Consider the following 15,958-nt stretch of genomic DNA (forward strand, 5'->3'; position numbering starts at 1 on the left):
ACACAAGGAATTTGTCTCTGGTTTATTTATTTTATTTATATATTTATATAAATATAAATAATAACACTTCAGTATAAAAAGAAGGTAACATAACTTCTATTACACAATTGGTTTGTTATTATTCCCACTAGGGCTAAATTCCCATCAGGAAGAACTGGGTTTCTACTGGTGATTCCAATTTATTTTATTATGCATTTTTAATGAAGACTTATCTGTATCATTTAGGTACTGTAATTACTTCAATGTTTTGGTATTTGGATGTAAATAGATGACTATTCTTAATTATCTGGAGGAATAAAATCATAATTTAGTATACATCAAAACATTTATGAATACTGATGTTTAGGTGTTTTGACTTCTTCTGTAGTTATTCTGAAAACTCCATTAGTGATAAAAACCACTAATACTCTGAGTAGTATTCAGTGAACTGAAAGCTATCAGCCAGTTGACACTGCTATTTTTACTCTTTCCAACTGAACAAACTACTGTATTGGAAGGCAATTCTGTAAAGCAGGGCCTTTCAACCAGTGATACGGGTACCACCTCTGGTACATTAGTACGCGACCATCCTAGAAAAGTGGTAGTGGGGGAGGGGAATGAGCTGAACTGGTGGTAGCACCGCACAAGCCTGAGCAAGAGATGGCTGGAGCTGCAGGGCTGTCAGGGGTCAGCGGAAGCGCCAGGATCAGCTGCCAGGATCAGCTGGTGCTCAGTGCTGATCCTGGCGCTTCTGCTGAGCCCAGAAGAAGCACCGATCAGCTGGAATGTTGCAGCATCTCCAGGGTCTTGTGATTTACATTCAGATGCTTGGCAACTGATTCATATTTATGACCATCACAGTGTCCCAGGGTCATTTGAAGTGACCAAAACCTGCTGCAATCACCCAGCAGAGCGGGGGAATAAAAATTTTAAAAAACCCATCCCACCCCCAATGCCAATCCTCAACAGAAATGCTCACAATTGAGCGAAGGGGCAATGTCATTGCCTCTTGAGGAGATGCAGCAGGCGGAGGCTACGGAGCAGAGTTTGGCATTAAAGGAAGACCCCAAAGAACAGAGGATGACAAGAGCTGCATATAGCGTATGGAAAAAGAGCAAAAACAAAAGCCTGTATTTGGTCCAGCTACGCAAGACGCGGCTGTCTCAGAGCCTGTGGGAGGAGCACGTCCAAAGAGAGCAACAGCTGATCTTCAGGCCATGTTCCAAAGGCTCATGGTCACCAGAGATGGTGAAGTTCCTGACATGGAATGTTAATGGCTTAAATTCACCACAGAAAAGAAAGTAAGTATTTTTTTATCTGAAACAACATAAAAATGACATTGTTTGCTTACAAGAGACACATATTGCATTAAAAGACCAAAAGTATCTGATTAATTCCCGATTGGGAACACATTTTGCATCTTTTGCTCCGGACAAGAAGGCTGGAGTGGCCATTTATTTAAGAAAAGACTTTTCGGCAAGATTGATTGAATCGGATAAACAAGGGAGATATGTTAGTATTGAATTAATACTACAAGGAAAGAAAGTTCTTCTTATTGGATTATATGCTCCAAATCAACAACAGCAAAAATTCTTCAAATTTTTACATCAGAGACTAATCGAATTGGATTATAAAACTGTTATTATGATGGGGGACTGGAATGGAGTTTTGGTGCCATCTGAAGACAAGAAGGGATCCTCCAAAAACTTTTTTAATTCGAAATTGCCTAAAGCTTTTTTTGATTTGAAGGAAGATCTGGAATTAAGAGATGTATGGCGGGAAAGGAATATGAGAGACAGAGATTTTACCTTTTTTCGGATAGACATAAATCTTTCTCCAGGATTGACTTTAGTTTGATTACTACTGATCTTTTTTCTTCGGTTAAGAACGTTAAGATTTTTCCCAGGACAATGTCTGACCATACTCCTGTTTGGTTGGAGTTTTTTGATGAAGATGGTAGTAGAAGATCCTGGAGGCTGAATGAGAATTTATTTACAAATGACTTGTTCTTGCAGAAATGTAGAGAACATATGAAAGAATTTTTTGTTACAAATATGCATAAAGGTACATCGATGGAAATGGTTTGGGATGCTAGTAAAGCTTATATGAGAGGGGTTTTGATTTATATGAACAATGCTTACAGGCGTAAGCAAATGCAAAAACGTTTACTTATTGAGGAAGAGATTAAATCTAAGGAGAAAAAGCTTATTTTGAATCCATTGGATAATAATTTAAGGATCTCAATACATTTATTGAAAGAACAATTTAATATGCTACTGGCTGATCAAGTAGCAACTAATTTGCGCTATGCTAAACACAATACTTTTTGTAACGCTAATAAGCCTGGTAGATGGTTGGCTTATCAATTAAGGAAGAAACAGAAATCACGCACTATAGATAAAATAGAATATAAAGGAAAAGAAGTCTACGAACAAAATTTGATTAAGAGGAGTTTTTTAGATTTTTATTCGTTATTATTTTATTACCTTGCGGCGATGAGGACAGCGAAGGCTAATTATTTCGCTGCCCTCATCGCATCCGCAGATAATCGCCCGGCCGCCCTGTTTAGGGTGACTCGCTCCCTTCATCATCTGACGGATAAAATCGCTCAGATCCGGGCCGGTTTGGACTCTGACTGGGCAGAGTCTGATGTGGAGGAATCGGACTGTCTTGAGCATGTTATCTGGACTGAGTTCGATCCTGTTTCCCCTGATGATGTGGACAGGATTATGGGGAGGCTGAGCTCCACCACCTGTTTATTGGACCCGTGCCCCTCCTGGCTGGTTTTTGCGGCCCGGGAGGCTGGTTCCAGGCAGTAATAACTGCTTCCTTGAAGGAGGGTGTCTTCCCTGCCGCCTTGAAGGAGGCGGTGGTGAGACCCCTCCTCAAGAAGCCTGCCCTGGACCCGGCTGTCTTAAACAACTATCGTCCGGTCTCCAACCTTTGCTTTCTGGCGAAGGTTGTTGAGAGTGTGGTGGCGCATCAGCTTCCTCTGTTCCTGGAGGAAACTGGTTATCTGGACCCGTACCAATCGGGTTTCAGGCCCGGGCACAGCACGGAGATGGCATTGGTCACGCTGGTGAATGATCTCTGGCGGGCTCGGGACAGGGGTTGTTCCTCTGTCCTAGTCCTATTAGATCTCTCAGCGGCTTTTGATACCATGGTATCCTACTGCGGCGTCTCAGGGGGTTGGGAGTGGGAGGCACCGTTTTACGGTGGTTCTCCTCCTATCTCCTGGGCCGCTCGCAGTCGGTGTTGACAGGAGGGCAGAGATCTGCCCCGAGGCCTCTCGCTTGTGGAGTTCCTCAGGGGTCGGTTCTCTCGCCCCTCCTGTTCAACATCTATATGAAGCCGCTGGGCGAAATCATTCGTGGTTTTGGGGTGGGGTATCATCAGTACGCTGATGATACCCAACTTTTTTTCTCCACCCCGAACCAACCCAGTGATGCCCTCACCGTGATGTCACGTTGCCTGGAGGCGGTCCGGGTTTGGATGGGGAGAAACAGGCTTCGTCTCAATCCTGCCAAGACTGAGTGGCTGTTCATACCGGCATCTCGGGTTGACCAAGTTATTCCATTGTTAACAATGGGGGGGTGAGGTGTTACCCCCCGTTGATAGGGCTCGCAACTTGGGTGTTGTTCTGAACCAGCCCTCTTCTGGCCTTGTAATAAGGCAAACCCCTATTCAGAAAGAAGAGACTGGAGAGCGTCCAAGGCTAAAAGGCATCTGCCAAGATTTATTACGCAGTTAACAAAAACACTAGAGCTTGTCTTCTCAAGCGGAAAAGTTGCTTTCAGCAACCAGCCCCTCCCCAAACACTCCTTTTATAGAGAGCTCAGGGCGTGGTCTCCCTGTGCCCCCTCCCGAGGAGTCCCGCAGCCTTTCTTTGTTTGTTCCTGCTCGACTGCCTCCTGCGTCGGGCGTCCTTGAACAGGGCCAGCTGTGGGTCATCTTCCTCCGCACTCTCGGGCTCACGCAGCTGAGAAGAGGTCCCCGGCTGAGGGCTCTGCAAAGCCTCCAAACCATCATCAGCCGGTTCGTTTCCCTCCTCCCCCTCATCTGAGTCATCCGATACATCGGAGCCGGCTGCCGGGCCCACAGGCTGGCCCTGAGTCACAACAGGTGTCCTCCTGGATTCACGGCTCAGTTTTGATGATCATATAGGAGCCGTGACCAGGGGGGCTTTTGCCCAGGTTCGCCTGGTGCACCAGTTGCGACCCTATCTGGACTGAGATGCCCTATGCACAGTCACTCATGCGCTCGTGACCTCCCGTTTAGACTACTGTAACGCTCTCTACATGGGGCTGCCCTTGAGGACCACTCGGAGGCTTCAACTGGTGCAAAATGCAGCCGCGCAAGTTATGATGGGAGTTTCCCATTACTCCCATGTAACACCTCTGCTCCGCGAGCTGCATTGGCTTCCAGTTGCCCTCCGGGTGAGATTCAAGGTGCTGGTGATGACCTATAAAGCCCTATATGGCTTGGGTCCAGGATATTTGAGGGAACAACTGCTGCCGGCATTAAGCTCCCTTCGTCCTGTGCGCTCCCACAGAGAGGGTCTTCTCAGGGTGCCGCTGGTCAAAGAATGCCGTTGGATGACACCCAGGGGGAGGGCCTTCTCTGTGGGGGCGCCTGCCCTCTGGAACCAGCTGCCTGCGGAGCTTAGGACTGCCCCCGACCTTCGATCATTCCGCCGAGACCTGAAGACCTGGCTCTTCGAGCTTTCCGGCTCAGGCTGAGTTTTAATTTTAATTGGAGTTTTAACTGAGGTTTTACATGTTGCAGGGACTTAGTTTAATCTTTTTTAAATTGGTCTTAATTTTTGTATTAATGTTTTAAAAATTATACCCTGTAAACCGCCCTGAGTCCTTCGGGAAAGGGCGGTATATAAATTCAATAAAATAAAAATAAATAAAAATAAATTTGAAATTATATTCTAAAGAAAATATACAAGCTTTAGATATAGACAAGTATTTACAGGGAGCTCATTTTCCGAGACTCTCAAAAGAACAACAACTTGAGATGAATTGCCCAATTACATCAGAAGAAATTTCTTTAGCTATTAAACAGTTGAAATTGGGCAAGGCTCCAGGAACAGATGGATTAACAGCAATTTACTATCAAAAGTTGCTGCTCAAAATGATTGAACCCTTAAAGATTTTGTTTAATGAAATTCAGACTGGAGGTGCAGTTCCTCCATCATGGAGGACAGCTTTTGTATCATTGATTCCAAAGGAGGATCAAGACCTTACTCAACCTAAAAATTATAGACCTATAAGGTAAAGGTAAAGGTTCCCCCGCACGTGTGTGCTAGTCGTTTCCGACTCTAGGGGCCGGTGCTCATCTCCGTTTCAAAGCCGAAGAGCCAGCGCTTGTCCGAGGACATCTCCGTGGTCATGTGGCCGGCATGACTAGACGCCAAAGGCGCACGGAACGCTGTTACCTTCCCACCATAGTGGTCCCTATTTTTCTACTTGCATTTTGACGTGCTTTCGAACTGCTAGGTTGGCAGAAGCTGGGACGAGTAACAGGCGCTCACTCTGCTACGCGGCACTCGGGATTCGACCCGCCAAACTGCCGACCTTCTGATCGACAAGCTCAGCGAATACAGATTATAAGATTTTTGCTAAAGTATTGGCTAATAGATTAATGCAAGTTTTGAAACAAATGATTCATAGTGATCAATCGGGATTTATATCTGGGAGGTATATGAAATATAATGTAAGACAAATTGTAAACTTGCTTGAATATTTGGATAAGAACAACCAAGTCTCCGCAGCATTGATATTTTTGGATGCAGAGAAAGCCTTTGACCAACTGAATTGGCAATTTTTATTGAGAGTTGTTGAGGAGATGAATTTTGGAGAAGGTTTTTTACATGCTATTAAAGCTATATATCAACAACAAACTGCACAAATTATAGTTAATGGGGGGCAAACAGAGACCTTTAAAATTGAAAAAGGTACAAGACAGGGATGCCCCCCTATCACCATTATTGTTTGTTTTAACATTAGAGATTTTATTAATTAAAATTCGAGAGTCCTCTATGATAAAGGGAATTAAAATAAAACAGAATGATTATAGATTGAGAGCTTTTGCTGATGACTTGGTTGTGACAGTATCTCAACCGTTACAGTCGGTTATAGACTTGATGGAAATTATAACTCAGTATGGTAAGGTTTCTGGGTTTAAGGTGAATAGTAATAAGACTAAGATATTATCTAAGAACTTATCTATGAGTGAAAGGGATATGTTATCTAAATTAACAGGTTTTGAAATAGTGAAGAAGGTTAAATATTTAGGAGTATATATTGCAGCCTCAAATGTAAAATTGTATAAGAATAATTATGAAACACTATGGTTGAAGGTACAAAGGGACTTAAATAATTGGAAAAAATTACAATTATCTCTACTGGGAAGAATTGCAGTTGTTAAAATGAATGTTCTACCAAAGTTTCTCTTTTTGTTTCAAATGATACCTATATTGAAAAAGGATGCCAACCTTGATCAATGGCAGAAGCGTATTAACAAATTTATTTGGGCGGGGAAAAAACCAAGAGTTAAATTTAAGATTTTACAAGATGCCAGGGAAAGAGGGGGACTCAAGGCGCCGAATTTGAAATTGTATTATGATGCGGTTGCCTTGACGTGGGTTAGTGATTGGCTTAATTTAACTAATAAGTGAATACTTCATCTTGAGGGATGGGATTTGGTATATGGATGGCATGCATATTTGCTTTACAATAAGAAGGTGGACAGGGCTTTTAAATCCCATATTCTTAGAAGTGCTTTATTGCGTGTCTGGAAAAAGTATTATTATAAGTTAAATTATAAAATACCGATTTGGGGAATTCCTGGACACGCGATAGAGGGCGTATCTATGGGAGTGAGTTTGGATATGGTTTCTTATAAGGAACTACTTAGATTGGTAGGGAATGATTGGCAACTTAAATCATTAGATGAGTTAAGACAAGAAAACATAAGTTACTCTTGGTTTCAATATACCCAATTGAAAGCTAGGTGGAAGTTAGACCAAAAGGTTGGCATCACAATTACAGATCAAAATTTAGTAAAACAAATTAGAGATTTAAATTGTGCACATATAAAGAGGATATATAATGCTTTAATTGAATTGGATTCGGAAACGGAATTAGTTAAAGATTGTATGATAAAGTGGGCACAAAATATTCAGGAACCAATTTCGTTGGACACTTGGGAGATAATTTGGGTCAGAAATGTTAAATTTACTCAGGCTCAAAACTTAAGAGAAAATTTTTATAAAATGTTTTATAGATGGCATCTGGATCCCAAGAAGTTGTCTAACATGTATCCTAATTTACAGTCTAAATGTTGGAGATGTGGTAGTTTAGAAGCCACCTATTTTCATATGTGGTGGACTTGTAGAAATATAAAAGCTTTTTGGATTAAAATTTGGTGGAACATTCAAAAGATTTTTAAGAGAAAGATAAAGTTTTCTCCGCAATTGTTTTTATTGGGGATTGTTGTAGATTGTGATGTTAAAGAAACTAATTTGATGTTGAATATGATAACAGCAGCACGGTTACTGGTGGGACAATATTGGAAGAAGGATAGTTTGCCTACTATAGAAGAATGGGTGTTTAAAGTTTCGAATCTTGCAGAAATGTCTAAGATTTCTGCTTACTTGAAAGATCATTCACAGGAAAGATATATTTCAGTCTGGAGGAGATGGATAAATTATATTCAGAACAAATATGGGACTAAAAAGTTCCATTTAGCTTATGAGTAGATTTTAGTGGGATTTTGTTATTGGTATTTTGTATGTAGTTATGTTAAAGGGGAGTTAAAGCACATTATGAATTTGGTTAATTGTATATTATGCATAATTTTTATTTAGAATATGATTATTATAACTATAATCCTGTATTTAGCTCTGGGAAGTGAGGGGGGGAAGTGGGTGGGTTTGGGGTGGGGGGGATTTGGGGATATATTGTAAAATTTTGTTTTTGTAAAACTCTTTAATAAAAAAGAAATGCTCACAACAATGAAAACCTCAGCGGGCAGGCAGGTGTCTTGCTCAGCTGTGGCTTGGGGGGCACATTTTTCAGTGCCATTGTAACTTTGAACAGTAACTAAGCGAACTGTTGTAATTCGAGGATTACCTGTACTTCATCACTTTTTTCCTCTTTTTTTTTTTTTGGTCATCACGTTTTTGACACCTTGCTAGGCGACTGGTGGTACTCGGATGTTGCCATATCCTAAATGTGGTACAATGGGTGGAAAAAGTTGAAAAGCCCTGCTGTAGAGGAGTGGGCTGTCTTTCTGCCTATCAGCAATAATTTAAAGTGAAGAGCTGATACATAGCTCTGGGACATTATTTGCTTTGTAGATAAATGGACTCAAGTTCAGGCCGTAGCATCTTTTCAGCCAGAACGCGCTCAGCGTTAAATCCATGGGGTAGCCCCGCCCCCTGGGTGTGCGCACAAGCAGAGTCCAGCATCCCTGCTGGCTGTCTTGCCCCACAGGCTGACTTCACACAGGACACCGGCGCTGGCCGTCTCCTATGCGCACACTCGGGGGGCGGGGCAGAGGTGGCAAGGCAGCTCCTTGCTGGTTCCAGTGGATCTTAAGCTGAGTGCGTTCTGGCTTTGATGGATGCAACCAGGGTTGTAGATCAGCACCAACCCCCCCCCCCAGCACCTCTAGCCTCACAGCTACAAGGCTTTCCTTTCATTGGGACAGACCCCCACATGCGGGATAGCAAAACCAGCAGCAACATGGCAGCGCTGGGAATCTCCCCCCTCCCATCACCACTTCCTGAGCATGGAGGAAGGAAAGAGATGAGAAGGAGAGAAGTGTAGCAGAGAGGGGAATTTGGGGGGGGGGGTTGGCGCTGGCTCAGAGGCTTTGCCAGAGCTGTGAGGATTCGGCAAAAAAGTTGGGAGCTCCAGAGGCTTCCGTGCTGGCTGGGGGCAGGGTGGGGCTCTTTAAAGGGGAAGAGAAGATTGACTGGGGGAAGAAGATTTTAGTTTCTCTTTTCTGGAAGGAGAAGGAGGGAGAGCAAGGTAGGAAGGCAAAAGCTTTTTATTCTCTCTCCAGAGAATAAACTTCCTACCTTGATCTAGAGCTCCCGACCTCTCTGCCGAATCCTCAGAGCTCTGGCAAAGCCTCCCAGCCAGCGCGGATCCCCCCCAATTACCCTCTCCACTGCACTTCCTTCCTTCTTTTCATCTCTTTCCTTCCTCCACACTCAGGAAGGGGTGATGTGAGGGGGAGAGATTGCCAGTACTGCCATGTTGCTGCCAGTCTTGCTATCCCACACGGGGGGTGTCTGTTACAGTGAAAGGAAAGCCTCATGGCTGTGGGGCTGGAGGTGCTGGGGGGGAGTTAGCACTGATTTACAACCTGGTTGCATCCATCAAAGCCAGAATACACTCAGCCTTAAATCCACGGGGCAGCCCCATCCCGTCCCCTGGGTGTGCGTGCACATAGAGTCCAGCGTCCCTGCTGGCTGTCTTGTCTTGCAGGCTGACTTCAGCCAGGATGCCGGCACTGGCCATCTCCTCTACACGCACACAGACAGGACAGAGGCGTCGGGGCAGCTCCTTGCTGGTTCCGGTGGATCTTAGGCTGAGCATGGTCTGGCTTTGATGGAAGCAACCAGGTTGTAGATCAGTGCCACCACCAGCAGCACCTCCAGCCTTGCAGCCACGAGGCATTCCTTTCAACGGGACCGCCCCCACCCAGGGGGAATGGCCAGCAGCAGCATATTAGTGCTGGCAATCTCTCCCCCTCCCATCACCAGTTCCTGAGCATGGGGGAAGGAAAGAGATGAGAAGATGAAGGAAGGAATGTAGCGAGGAAGGAGGGAGGGAGGGAGGAAGGAATGGAGGGTGGGAGGGAGGGAGGAAGGAACAGAGTAAGGAAGGGAGGGAAGATGCTGGCCCCGGTCCCATCCTCCTCCGCCAGAGATCCTCAGATCTGCCCCAGTCCTACCTAGGCACCCCTGAATCAAGTGATGTCGAGCTGGCCATGCCCACCCAGTACTCCACACCCACACTAGCCACACCCACCCAGTGGCCCTGAATGAAATTGAGTTTGACACCCCTGATCTAGTAGGCACTGGAAAATATCGTATCCCTTTTCTTGTTACAACACTTTGTAAAAAAAGTAGATAGTGCTTCGCTAGTGGGCCAATGGTGCAACTTAACAAATGTTTATGCTTCACCTTAGTTTATACCGGTATAGAACAAAAACATACTTTTGGTGCTTTTCTCTGCTGGTCCATATGTCTGTGGGACAAATGACAAAGGTAGTCAGCTATTTTAAAAAGCATTCAGGGATCTGTAGGAGTGGTGAATAACAATACATGCATAATGATATCACTTACTGTATATGCAACAGATTCTGTACTTGTTTCATTCCTTATGATCAAAATACTTAATTGTAGTGTTTACACAAGGATATCTCACATGTTTGTTATTATTGTGATTTGTTGTGGTGCTTATATTGTATGCTTTTTTAACATCAAAAACACTGCCCCCTCCCAAATTCAAATACCACAATACACTATTCAAATTCTTCATGAACATGTCACTCGAGGCAGTCTTGGACCTTGGATATATCTTTCCCCTGAGCCTTCTTCAAGCAGTTTGTAGCTATGGTCATAATTTATAACATCAAAAGTAATTCAATATACAAACAGGAAAATTTTTACTCACTTAAAAACAGTATCTCTCATTCAACTAGCAAGAATGTGATTATAGCCTGTTATAGCAATTCTCAATTTTCATCTGTTAAGTAGACTATGTAATGTTGTGAGCTGTTCAGTATTAGGAAATTTTTCTTGACTAATGCTCACAATAATGTCACTGCATTTCCATTTTGAAAGGCTCTTTTATCTACATCTCTGAGCCCTCTTTCCAATGGGTAAGCATGCTTGACCAGGAAGGGACAGCTTGGTCTTTACATAGCTAGGTCCTAATGACGAGTGCACAGCTTTAGGTGTTCAATCTCTTTCTCTTACTTCAAAGCAATTCCTTTAAGATTTGATGAGAGGTATATTGTGAGTTTTAGTGCATAAAATGTTTCTCCTACCTCTTTCATACATGCAGCGCAGCAATCTTCAAATCCAGTTCTAAGTATATTTACTATCAAGTAAATAGTTGGAGTTCAGCAGATCTTTCTCCTAGCCAGGAGCAGTAACCACCATTGTATCCCTTTTTTCCATCTAGTCTGACCCTTGATCACAAGAAATATCTTTCCAAAGACTTCATTTTGTTGTATAATTCTGCAGCAACCGTATTGAGAGCAGATGTGGTAAGAACAAATTACAAACATCTACTTTCTAAAGATAGCTGCAGCAGCTAATAATTAAAGGGAATCCCACACAGAGATGTTAATCCAGGGTCAAGATTTATTTTGGGATGGAAGTAAGCTTTGTTGTCCTAGTATTTGTGTTGAGGATTAGATAGGCAGAATGCAACTGTGTTTATTCTTCTTGACCTCAGAGCAACTTTCAGACATATAGTACTCCTGAATCATTTATTTGAATTGGTTTTTAGGTATTATACAGTTTCAAAGAATTGTACAATAGACTGTTTAGGCTATTGAGTCCAATATCCTATCACGACCCTTTTGATGCATGACCCTCTTTCCTAATGAAGCAATGTGAAAACCTTGATAATTTGCATAATTTTAGATACCTACAAGCCTATATGACAAAATTAGACTACAGTTTCCATTCACAGATTGTGTTTGAGATTGCACAGATTGCAGTTTGAATCTATATCAGGTCATGCAAAGATTCTTTGTTATTGTTGCAAACAGCAATGTGAAAATGTGGCTGTCTACAGACAGGCTTAAATCCCGTTTTCCCATTCACATGAGTAATACATAAAAGAACTCCTGAAATGAAAACAACAAGATGTGTGTCTGTACACACACATACCACCACTACCAAGTGCCAGTTCTTTCTGCTTCGCCTGCATGTGGGGAAATTGAGGAATTTCAAATTTATTTCAAGAATTGTTAAACATATTGTGAGCCTTGAGATTCCTTGTATGCTAGTTAAAATGTTTATTAGTGCTACAATATGACCCCAGAAGAACTAGTATGTGAACAACTGCCTGCTCAAATTTTGGTCACCTAAATTTGTTTAGATTCTGCACACAAGATAAATAGACTGAAAGACTTGTTGCATGTATTTGAAAATCAGTAATAGAAAATGCAGTAGGTTTGGATGCTAGTGACCATTCATAGGGCTAGGAATTCTGGGTTGCAAATATCTGGAAGATCACTAATTGATATCAAAGAGACACAGAAAAATCTAATATATCCATTTGGCCATGATATTTTTTGTAGGCCAGATCCAATAACAGTAATCCAATGGCTAAGCATAAGATGTCACTTCCATTGATGATGTCTGGAGGCAGTTGTAAAGATCAGAACAGCTGAAACAGAAACATACAATAGAACAGCTAGCAGTGTCATCAGAAAAAGCAAGAGGAAGTAATGTGTCAGAGTAATTTGGTTTCAGATGTACTTGATATTAGATTATACCATGACAAGTCAAAAGTTCCTGACTTAAGGCTTTGGACAACAGTTGTGAAATATTTTGAAAAGTCTAGAAAATAAGTTGAAATAAACAGTAACTCACAAGGACTAGGTAACATTCATGCCAACCACAGTTTCTGTCTATGTATTCATACATCCTCTGTGATTGTGTAACCTGGGAGTATGAAGGTGACTGGAAATGAAATTGTGGAAAATGCTATATCTTTGTAATAGTTGACTTCCTTTTTGTAATTTAAATATTAATTGAAAAAATAAGGCCAGGGGGTTAGCTGACACTTGGCTTCCCTCTCTTTTGCCTTTCCATGGCTTTGATCATGCTACATCTATCTTTGTGCCTCATTCTCCAGAGACCATCTCAGGGTCATGGCCTGTTTCCTAGTCAAAAGGTATAAACCTACTGGCTTAAATATTTGAGGCCCACAGTTTAGCAGGGGGGCCTTTTTGCTTCATGCTTTCTCCATTTCCCACATAACCCAGAGCAGACTAAACAAAACCAGTGTGAAATCTCATGACTTGATGGTGCTATGGTTATATTTTTTAAGCTGTCATCCATTCATTTGTACTTGTGTTTATTCCCTGGATTTACAGCTTTTTTCAAGCCTTTTTGGGGGGTGAATGTTTGAAACCTTTTGAAAAAGGATTGCAGAAAGCAGTGGCCAATGATTAAAGCCTACTGTTGTTTTTTTCTCGCCATGCTGCTCTTGTGCAGTAGTGTCACACATGGTAGCATTTAGCATCCCCTTCACAGCTGAAGTGTTTCAAACACTAATGAATGGAAGTTTGGTCACATAATGCAGACAAGCTGTATCACAGGCTTTGCTGAGTGGTGTATGGCAGTGGCCTGGGAAAGGAAGAGAGTTATAAATTGTGTCAGCTATAGCCACCCAGACAAAATGAAGCCATGTGGAAAATCAAATCTATTAAAATATGAAGACTGTTATAAGCTGGTCATTCTTAAAAGGTCTCAGTTTGCTATATGGGTAAATGTTTACCTATTCATCCTAGATCTTTTTCACATGCTGTCTTACAAGATGATGTGCAGGATTTGATAAAAATCAACTTCTCTCTAACAGCCTTTTATCAGCAGTGTTTATTGTCTCCAGTTTACCACCCATATCCTGAAAGGTGCTGCACATTAATTGAATAAGGAGTGTAAAAAGAATGGCTCAGTGGAGCAAGGTCAGAAGATGGCCCTACATATTTTAAGACCAAAGGAAAAGAGTAGGGGTGGAGACTGGGACTAAGAATGAAAGAGACAGCAAAACAGCCCTCTGACAGTTTCTGGTTTTGTGTTGTTAACCTAGATTTTAGACATTGCCTCCAAAACAGGGTTATGCTTACATGTGTTTTAAGCTTCAGGCAGAAGGTTAGCGTGGTGTTTGGTTAAAAATTTCAGTAATAGCTGAGCAGGAAGATAGTTGTGCTGTCATGTGTGGTGTGATAGGTTGGGATATGAGAGGCCAAAGTTCAAATCCACACTTAGCTCTGAAGCTTGTTGGGTGGCCTTGGGCAGCTTTCCATTTCCCAGCATAACCTGCTTCCCAGGACTCTTAGCTGAGTGGATAAATGAGATAAGTCCATAAAGTACTTTGTATGTTGAAAGTCCTGAAGATGTGATTAATATCAAGAGAATAATGCACATGAGATGCACATGCCTTTTCTTTAACCTGAAAACTGAACTTTTTTATACAGTCATTTTTGCTACCTACATTTCTCTGTGAGCTTGTTCTTAGGCATATCTGCATACCATATTTGGATTCATACATATCTTTAAAAGGAGCAATATGGGAATGGTATGACCTAAAGTTTACAATTGAAACAGCACCTCTGATAGTTGCTCTAGTTGCAGAAATTAATTATGAAAGATGTCTCTAAGTCCTGGTACTTATGGAAAAGAGCTTAAAAACAGTATAAACTTGTTCCTAATGAGTTAAGATATTAATGACTTGGGGGGGGCTTGATTTGTGTAAAACGGGCAAAGGAATTAATCCAATCACATTTTCCTCCCCCCCCCCCATTGTTAGCAATTCCAGTGTAGCTCACATCCTAAAATGTAGCCACATTTTCTATTTCTTGTTCATCCACAATGCAATTTGTCAATCTTAATGCAGTGTTTTACATTAATTCAGTGATTCCTTCAACAAGCTAAGACAAATCCTGTTTGTGTGAACTCAGTTACACCTTGAAACTTGACTACAACATTCTGAGTAAGTCTGAGTAATTCTGAGAAAGTTATTAATAATGGATTCCTGGTTTATATTTCATACTGCAAAGCAAAAAAGGAAGTATATATGGACATAGGTTCTGAGAATATCTCACTCTTATTAAGCTAAAATACAGTTGTTTGAACTGACTCAGTTACTCACTTCAACTTAAGGTATTTTTAAATAGTTGTATAATTAATTTACTACTCTGATTGCTTATTCCAGGATCAGCCTGAAGAGACATCCTCACAAGAATCAGCAGAAGATGATTAGAAAACCACACTTTTCTATTTCTACCTCATCAGCAGTTGGATCTTTTGAAGGGAGAAGACACTGCCATGACCACTTGCTTCTGTTTCCACAATCTTCTACTTTGGCCTGAGTGGGGAGGAGGGAAGGAATCCACATAACCTTGAAAAGGACTTATTAATAATTATTACAATCCCTTCATTGTCCCAGGTTTCATGAAACTGCTGTAACACAGGGGGACACAGATTAACAACACAAAATATACTTATTGTTTTCTCTTATTTTTCTTTAACCTACTAATAGTTTGAGCTGCTAAGTAAGGGTGAATGGGTCAGTAAATCTCAGAAGCAGGTTTCAAGTTGTTCACTGCACTGCCTATATATGACTATTTTAAAATATTGATTACCATGGGCATTTGAATTGGAAGGACTGGTGTTTGACACTAGTTCTTACAACATCTCTGACAACCCACTCCCTGGCTTAGTGAATTCCCTCTTTAGAACACCAAAGATAAGGATTTAGATGCTAGGATTGTGTATGCTTCAGGATGATTCAGGAGGGTTTCACACCTCATGCAAGCACAGCACCTCTCTACTGTTCATTAAAGCAGCCTGAAACAAAAATGCAAATGCCTTTAATGACTACCCAGTTAGTGTTGTGCTTGTCTCACATTAATTTCAGTGAGTCAGGTCTATAAAGCAGCTGCATAATTTTATAGGCTTGAGTAGACATTTGCAAAAAGAAATAGATAACTTTAGTGAACAGCAGAGAGTTTATTTTTGGAAGGTCAGAAGTGCTTCTTTGAAATAGTTTTTGAAGTATGCACAGCTCTTTTAGATACTATTTTGATAGCCTTGGACTAGATTTGTGCTTATTTGTTTTTCATGTTATTGTTCTTTTGAGACACATCTAAGGTTAATTTCTTTCAGTTAATTCAGCTGATAATCAGGAAGGAAAAGTCACAAGAAAAA

The 15,958-nt window shown here is 41.6% G+C and overlaps 1 protein-coding gene across 1 annotated transcript in view; it reads left to right on the top strand.

Annotated features, from left to right (window-relative positions):
- Nucleotides 1-15,011, top strand: part of HMGA2 (high mobility group AT-hook 2) — a gene marked incomplete at both ends in the record, with an annotated part of 216,969 nt that extends 201,958 nt beyond the window's left edge. Inside the window, one exon of the mRNA XM_081331973.1 lies at nt 14,964-15,011. Within this exon, the coding sequence (XP_081188099.1) occupies nt 14,964-15,011 (48 nt within the window). The remainder of the gene's footprint in view (nt 1-14,963) is intronic.
- Between the last annotated feature and the right edge of the window lie 947 nt (nt 15,012-15,958).

Source organism: Vipera berus, assembly GCF_964194415.1.
Source record: "Vipera berus genome assembly, chromosome: 6".
NCBI classification, from domain to species: domain Eukaryota; kingdom Metazoa; phylum Chordata; class Lepidosauria; order Squamata; family Viperidae; genus Vipera; species Vipera berus.